The sequence below is a fragment of the Lontra canadensis genome, unplaced genomic scaffold, assembly GCF_010015895.1.
Source record: "Lontra canadensis isolate GAN:19392208 unplaced genomic scaffold, GSC_riverotter_1.0 scaffold2, whole genome shotgun sequence".
NCBI lineage: Eukaryota > Metazoa > Chordata > Mammalia > Carnivora > Mustelidae > Lontra > Lontra canadensis.
This window is the reverse complement of record NW_022630996.1, coordinates 7,755,689-7,764,211: the sequence shown is the minus strand read 5'-3', so window position 1 is coordinate 7,764,211 and position 8,523 is coordinate 7,755,689. Positions and strand designations below refer to the sequence as shown.

At 43.3% G+C, this 8,523-nt stretch overlaps 1 protein-coding gene across 4 annotated transcripts in view; it reads left to right on the top strand.

Moving 5' to 3' along the window:
* The first annotated feature begins 5,878 nt into the window (after window positions 1-5,878).
* Window positions 5,879-8,523, top strand: part of TTC26 (tetratricopeptide repeat domain 26) — a 45,303-nt gene continuing 42,658 nt past the window's right edge. For 3 of the 4 annotated variants that reach the window (XM_032868214.1, XM_032868196.1, XM_032868222.1), the window contains exons 1-2: window positions 5,879-5,968; window positions 6,462-6,599. In XM_032868214.1, coding sequence (XP_032724105.1) covers window positions 5,966-5,968; window positions 6,462-6,599 — 141 coding nt within the window. In that variant the 5' untranslated portion in view covers window positions 5,879-5,965. Of the gene's footprint in view, window positions 5,969-6,298; window positions 6,356-6,461; window positions 6,600-8,523 lie in introns of those variants that run through there. The other variant, XM_032868206.1, reaches the window with a different exon arrangement.

Sequence of the window (8,523 nt, the reverse complement as noted above, 5' to 3'; positions counted from 1 at the left end):
CAGAGTGGAGCCCGGTGTGGGGCTCAATCCCACAACCCTGAGATCATAACCTGAGCCCAAATGTCAGATGCTTTAACCAACTAAGCCACCCAGGTGCCCCCACCCAGCACTATTCTAAATGCTTTCACAACCAATGAACCTAGGAGGTAAGTATCACTATTATCATTTTCTTTTCACAAGTGAGAAATTGATGCCCAAAGACATTAAGTTACCTGCCCAGGTCACAAAGCTAAAGCAAGTGACAGAGCTAAAAACTGAACCCAGGCAGTCCGCAGCCTGAGGCTATGCACTTATCCACTAAATTCTACAGCGTTTTGCTTATTTTCTTTTACTTATTTGTTTGACAGAGAGATTGAGAGAGAGCACAAGTAGGCAGAGTGGCAAACAGAGGGAGAGGGAGGAAAGACTCCCTGCTGAGCAGGGAGCCCTATGTGGGCCTCGGACCTGAGTGGAAGGCAGAGGCTTAACCGACTGAGCCACCTAGGTGTCCCCTGCGTTTTGCTTATAAATTACCTCAAGTGAGTCTTAAGCAAATCCGTGAGGTGGATTTTATTTCTTTACAGAGGAACAAAAACACATAGCGGTTAAGTAACCTGCTCAAGGTCACAAAGACAGGAAGCAGGGGAGGCAGAGTTTATCACTAGGTTCTGCTGATTCAAAAGTGCACAATCCAAAAAAAAAAAAAAAAAGAAAAAGGAAAAGAAAAGAAAAAAAATCAAGCACACAATCCTATGTTACCTTCAACTCTTGTTTTTGGCTGCCTTTGGCACTGGCGGATGAACCGAAAGGGACCTTCCCAGGATCCCACACCTCAGGAACGGGTTGACACAGGGAGTCCCTTGTCTAGGGTTCACTAGATTGCAACCCCTGGTATTTTTCCCATTTACATTTTATTATGTTTATATTGTTCTCTAATTTACCAATTATCTCTCCACCAAATAAATAATTACACTAGCAATCAGAGGTTGAAAATTATTTTTCTCAGTATTCTCACATAGAAAACGGCACTTAGTTTTAGTGGGTATAAATGCACGTTACTTCGTATGTGGAAATAAATATGGACTCCCATATCTTTAACTCATACCAGTCAAAAATTTGGCCACCCAGAAGAATTCGGGAGTTTTCAAATAGATGTCTCTTAACATTTAGATCATGGGGGCACCTGGATGGCTCTGTCAGTTGTGTCTGAGCCCTGATGTTGGCTCAGGTCATGATTTCAAGGTTATGTGATGGAGCCCCACAGTGGGCTCTGCACTCAGTGCAGAGTCTACTTGCTCCTCTCCCTCGGCACCCCTTCCCCCACCTCCCCACGCACTCTCTCCCTCTCCTTCCCTCTCAAAATAAATAAAATCTTTTTTAAAAAATGAATAAAATTTAGATTATGGGAATTTTCTATATAAAAATGGAATGGTCAATGACATATACTCATCACTTAATTTCAACAATTATGATCCATAGATTTCCTATTACCTAGTTCTCCAATTTTTAGCAGTTCAGCCATGACTATAAAACCTGTTTGTGCTAGTTAAGTCACTTTTTTCTTTTTCTTTTTTTTGTAAGTAGGGTCTACCTCCAGCTCATGACCCCAAAATCAAGAGTCTCACATTCCACTGACTGAGCTAACCAAGCATCCCTACATCACTTTTTATTAAAAAGCAAAATGTTAAAAGGTGTCATTTCTTCGTTATGAGTATATAGATAATTTATTTTCTTAATTTTAATTCTCAATATGTTGCAAATTTTCCATGGTGAGTATGGAGTACTTTTGCAATAGGAAAAATGTTATTTTAAAATAATTGAAAAACTATTTCTTTAAAGACTGGATTTTCAAATGCATAATCCCAGAGTCCTCTTGCTCTTACTTAGAACAGTCAAAAAAGGTCCTTTCTCCATGAGCCCATCTAACCTAGGGGAAGGAGTGGAATAAAATTTGGGTTTCTTTTTTTTAAAGATTTTAAGTAATTTCTACACCCAACAGGTCACACTCACACTCACAACCCTGAGATCAAGAATCAGCATGCCCCGCTGACTGAGCCAGGCAGATGCCCCTAAAATTTGATTTTTTTTTAAAGATTTTTTATTTATTTGACAGACAGATCACAAGTGGGCAGAGAGGCAGGCAGAGAGAGGGGGGAGAAGCAGGCTCCCCGCTGAGCAGAGAGCCCGATGCGGGGCTCGATCCCAGGACCCTGGGATCATGACCTGAGCTGAAGGCAGAGGCTTTAACCCACTGAGCCACCCAGGCGCCCCTAAAATTTGATTTTTAAAATACACTTTTTGACGGTAAGGTAGACTATTTGTGAAACTGGTGAGCAGAAGAACAAAATTAATAGCACTCAGTAGAGCTGATGAATATTTAGAGTCTCTGCGGTTCTGTAACAAATGCTGAGGGTTCTTCTTTTTTACCATTTGATTTTTAATGATTTATCTCTTCAACTTTTTATTTTTTATTTATTTTTTTTTTTAAAGTGGGCTCCATGCCCAGTGTGGAGTCCAATGCAGGCCTCTCTCATTCTCTCTCCAAAATAAACTAATAAATCTTTTCTAAAAACCTATAGATCTAGCAAGGTGCAATTCACATATTATAAAATGCACCTGTTTTAAGTGTACAATTCATTGTTTTCTAGTAAATTTACATAGTCATACAACCATCACCGCAGTGTGGATTATTTTTTTATAGTCTCCAAAACTGCTGTTCTATTGCAACTGCAATAAAGTTGCCATTCCAATTCTGCCTCTTACCCGTGCAACCAGCTTTTGTGTGTTTATCTTATCTTAGGTTTCCTAACACCGATTCAATTGTAGTTGGGAATAGCTTCTTCTCAAGAACACTCAATATGCTATATTCTGCCCTTCGTAAATAGAGCTACGGTTCAAACAGCCTCCACGGGGATTTGGAGGTTTCAAGAAGTATCCCAAACTACTGGAAATCAGAGATCAATTCAATGGATTTAGCAATATCTACAAGTTTGTTTGCACCGTTACTGGCAATGCTGCCCTCAGCCCCTGGCGAGAGAAGTTCTGGGCTATGCGTTCTCTTTCCACACTGCCATCTCCAGCAAATCCATTGAGACAAAAAAATAGATTAGCGGTTGCCAGAGGCCAAAGGCAGGAGGGGGAAGATGAATGAGTGCTGATGGATGTGGGGTTTCTTTTATAGATGATGAATGTATTCCAGAATTTCACACTGGTGATGGACACTCAACTCTGAATACAGGTTCCACCACTATCTGAAAGCAGAGTGTTCCTAAGAAAACTTTCCTAAGCTAAAATGTCCTAAAGCAAAGAAGCAATTATCCTTGGGGCACCGGGGTGGTTTAGTCAGTTGAGCAACCAACTCTTGATTTTGGCTCAGGTCATGATCTCAGTGTCATAGGATCGAGCCCTGAATCAAGCTCCATGCTCAACACGGAATCTGCTTGTGTTCCCCTCCCTCTGCTCCTTCCCCTGCTTGTGCACTCTTTCTCTCCCTCTAAAATAAATAAATCTAAAAAATAAAAAAGCAATTACTATTAATTTATATGGGAAAATTATGAGTTCTGCCAGATCCAAATAATCACCTCTCTTAAGCTTTTCTGATATCTTGCTAACAGATGCACAGAATAAATCTAGATAAAGCACAGATGCTTAGAGACATAATTCAAAGCTCAGATGGCTTATTGCTGGGATGCTGAGTGTGGTTCCCAGGAAAGGAGCCTGACAGTGCCACTCTTCACTGCTCAAGTGTGAGCTGCCCCTCTAGATGCAAAATAAATGCTGCGTGCTATTTTCCCTTTTCTTTGTAAAAGTGAAAACCCTCTTCAGATTTCTTTCAGTTGGCAAAAGCAGGTACTAATGCAGCTTTTCCATAAAAGCAAAGGAGCCAAACTTCAACTTCCAAAAAGCAGGGGATACTTGTACTTAAAGTCAGGGAATTATGTGCTTTAAAAGGATGAGTTCAATATTTGAATGATAGTGGAATAAAGCAACTACAAAAATATGTAGACTTCTTTAAAGAAGAGCTTAAAAATAATTTTGCTTTAGGGGCACCTGGGTGGCTCAGTGAGTTAAAGCCTCTATCTTCCGCTCAGGTCATGATCCCAGGGTTCTAGGATCAAGCCCCACATCCGGCCCTCTGCTGGGCAGGGAGCCTGCTTCCCCCTCTCTCTCTGCCTGCCTCTCTGCCTATTTGTGATCTTTGTCTGTCAAATAAATAAATAAATTCTTTAAAAAAATAATTTAAAAAAATAATTTTGCTTTATATCAACCAAAAGTAGGCATATTTCTAACATTTGGAACCAAAAGAAATATAAGTATAGTGCTGGTGAATTTGTGCATTTCTTAAGTCTACGCATGTTCCTATCTCTGAATATAAGGATCTATACAAGAGTGTATGTATCAGTGAATTATGGCATGTAGTCATTTACTCATTCTCCAAGTGATGAGTGGTAGGAGACAAGGGCTGGAGCATGAGGAGGATGCAAAAAAATCTAGCAAACTCCATGTGACCTTCTAAAGCTTACAGTATACAGGAGTCTCTACAGGGCTAATTGTATAGAGTGGTCTGTGATGTAATTCAGCTATGCCACAACTACCTATACACTTGGGAGAATACTCCAGATGTTAGTTCCTTAGTCTGCTAATTCTCAGGGTGAAACTTGGGAGGCAAGCGCTGACAGACCCCACAGTTCAGACATATTGCTCCCAGCTGCCTCTGACTAGAGTCATATAGTCCTTAGTTACTGTTAAAGAAACCTGTAAAATTGCCTCAGGAAATAATGTAAAGTTGCCTCCCAAAAGGTCAGTGGGATACTGTTCTGCCTGAGATAACAAACATAATATGACATGTATGCACGAAGAAAAACAATAATTTGCAGCTTGGCCATGTTACGGGATGTAGAACTTGCGCCTTTGTACTCTAGAGATGACATCACCAATGCAATCTGCTCAGAATGTTTCGCAGTTCCAAGCCCCTGAAGCAGAACGACCACCTCGCTACAATCACACCGAAACCAGACTGGGAGACGCCAGAGGGATAAGATGATCAAGAAGGGAAATATTATAGCTGGCCTAACCCGTAATCAACCACCATGACCCAAGGCCCTGAGACCCTTACCCTGGATTCTCGCCCTTTAAAAAACCCCTGCTTGTAAGGCACTGTGGAGTTTGGGACTTCTGAGCATCAATTCCCTCCTTCTCCGGGGTGGCGCCCCATCAATACATTTCTTCACTTCTGCAGAAGCTCCGTGTCAGTTGTTACTGGCTTGCTGCCCGTCGGGTAGACGAGCTCTCGTTCGGTCGGGTTACAAGGTTTGGACTGCATGTCCTTTAAGATTCCTTCCAGCTCTAACATTCCACGATACGATGGTTTCAGCCTCCTGCAGCCTTATGAACTCGATTCAGGAATAAAGTCGATAAATTAAGTCGTCCAATCAACATATATTTACTACAGTTCCTTATTATGTTTACGTATGTAGATAAGGGATTGTATTTCGGTGAACTCCCGCCCATAAACGCCAACCCCTCGGTTCAGCGATTCTTTCTAAGCTTCCGGGAGTCCGTGGCCCAGGATCACTTGCCAGTCAGCGCCGGGTGTTGCTATGGAGCCCAACACGGTCCAAATCGGAAGTGGTCCTTCCAAAATGACTTTCCCCGGGAACTAGTATTTGAAAAAGAATGCCGATCGAATTCGTTTTTTCTTAATGTAAACCCGTAAGTAGAGAAACAAACTTTCACTCCCAGAACCCAGAACAACGCCTCTCCTCCTCAAAGAGAAGAACTTTCACTGCTTCAGCGACGGAGTCGAGCGGAACCAAATAGCCGCGTGCATCGGTTCTCCTGAGAGCGCTTCTCGTTGACGAACCAGACCCCACCCCCGCCGGGTTGCCGTGGAGACGAAGAGAGCTGTGTGCTTGCCAGGAGGCGTTGAGGCTGGGCCTCTCCTGTCTGTCGGTCCCGGAAAGGGGCTCACCGAACCAACGCCAAGATGGTTAGTGGCTCTGAACAGTGAGGGAGAACCTTGAGTGGAACCTAGGACCGGAGATCGGAGGTTCCCAGCACACTTCTGAGTGAAGTCTAGGAGTGTCAGCGGAGGATGCTTTCCCCGCCTTACCCCGGTTCTCACGGGAGACAGGGATGCAACTGTAAACACCTCGAAGCTTTCTTCCCTCTGCTTCTCCGTTTCTCCGCACGGGGGTGGCAGGCAGATCGAGGAAAGGCGGAGATGACAGAAGCTGCGCGAAAGCATCGCTTAGCCCGCTCGAATGAATTGATAAAGAAGATTAGGTGTGGTAGTCGTTGGGTTCAGCTCAAGTGCGGGGTGATGGCCCTTTCAGTAAAATACGTGATACCGAGAGCTTGAACGGGTTTCCCTGAGGTTCGTTGGTAAAAATTTGACTTGCAGATTCTGGAGCTGTGGCTCCACGTTTAAAACTGACAATCGGAGTTCGATGACACAGCTGTCTTTGTTGCTTCCTTCACAGATGCTATCAAGGGCCAAACCTGCTGTAGGCGGGGACCTACCGCACACCGACAAAAGAAAGAAGAAAGGTAGGAAGATTCCGAAACTAGAGGAGCTACTTTCGCAAAGAGATTTCACTGGAGCTATTACCCTACTGGAGGTAATGTGCAAAGAAGGTTGCTTCTTAAAGGGGATGAATGCAGGGGTGAACGCCGGCCGGTTGTTGTGCTCTTGGAACAGGTGGGCGCTTTGGCGGGGGGCGGGGGGCTTCCTGTGAATCTAGTCAGGCACAGACTGCTGATTCCGTGTTAACGATAGACCTGATTAAAGATGAGCTAAGAAGACAGACTTACTTCTTGAAGGACACTTTGGGTTACGTCTAGCCCCACTACGGTGAATTCAGCTAAAACTACGGAGGGACATTTAAAATAGCATCAGTTCACACAGTGTTTATCCCGAGCGCTGACCAATTTATGTTTATTCCTATTATATGTTATAAAGTCTGGATCATTTATATAATATCACCATGCTTCATGCTTATTGTGTAGCACACTGTATCTTCAGAAAATACTTCAAATCTCTATGGCAGTAGTTCTCAACTTCTGATACACATCAGGACCTTATTAATTATCAGGTGCTTATTAAAATGTATACTCCTGGACTCCTGCCTTAGGGATTCTGATTCTTTCCAAATCTGTCTGCGGTGGTGCTCAGGAACCTGCATTTTTGACAAGTGGCCCAAGTGCTTCTGATGTAGGTGGTCCAAGGATACTACGCTTTGAGAAGCTGCCTTGTGGGAATCACACGTAGGAGGATGAAGGGGCACACCAAACAATGAACAGAAGAAGAGTTTTGACAGCACAGTCTGGTTGTGTGGTGCCCATCATTTCTCCAAAGTACTACTCCGGCTATATGTAATCTATCAGTACTTATAATCTATCAATAATAATTGTTTTAATTAGTTTTATATATTTCCCAGTCTTCCATCTACAGTCTTCTGTTTCTCATTAGCTCTGCTATCAAGAACTTTGACTTTTTTGGTGTCAGCATTCTCATCTTCAAAGTGGGGACGTTGGGGGCGCCTGGGTGGCTCAGTCGGTTAAGTATCTGCCTTTGGCTCAGGTTATGATCTCAGGGTCATGCAATTGAGCCCCATGTCGGACTTCCTGCTTGACGGGGAGTCTTCTCCCTCTCCCTCTTTCCCCTCCTTTGCCCCCTCCCAACTCATGCTCACTCTCTCTCTCTCTCTCTCAAATAAATAAATAAAATCTTAAAGAAATAAATAAAGTGGGGAAGTTGACTTGGAAAGACCTTCTAGCTCTGTAAATCAGTGGACTAAGTGGTAGTTATATGTCTAATTTGTATCAGTCCCCTTTCTCTTCTCTCTTTTCTTTAAGACGATGATCACATTTTCCTTACTGTGTAATCCCACACTGCTTTTAAGTTATCAGGGAGGCTCTGTTCTATGCTTATTCTTAGGTGGGCGGTTAAAGTGCCATGGTGTATGGGAATAGGAATCGGTACTGCTGTGCTTTGGGGGAGGAGGGGCCTCATGAGCTTTCCTGTGGTTCCAGGCAATTCCTGAAGCAAATTCAGGGAGACTTCAAATAAGAATTTCTTCAGACTTAAGGCACTGTCCTCAGATCTACAGCATTTTGTGAAAGGAAGACTTGTAATGTTATGGTGTTAACTACAGGAGTAAGTTCTTATCCTAGACCAGGAAGTATTAATGGTTGTCTTCATCTTGTAACAGTCAAGGCACCAGTGTTCTGTAGGAATGATCTATAAATAGGTGTTCACTCCCTATTTAATTTTTTAAAAAGATTTTATTTATTTATTTGACAGAGAGAGACACAGCAAGAGAGGAATCACAAGCAGGGGGAGTGGGAGAGGGAGAAGCAGGCTTCCCACTGAGCAGGGAGCCCGATGTGGGGCTCGATCCCAGGACCCTGGGCTCATGACCTGAGCTGAAGGCAGATGCTTAACAACTGAGCCACCCAGGCACCCCCCCTACTTAAAACTGATACACAGTTTTTTGTGTATCAGCCTGTAGAATGGAAAACTCTCACCTTAATTCAAACTCC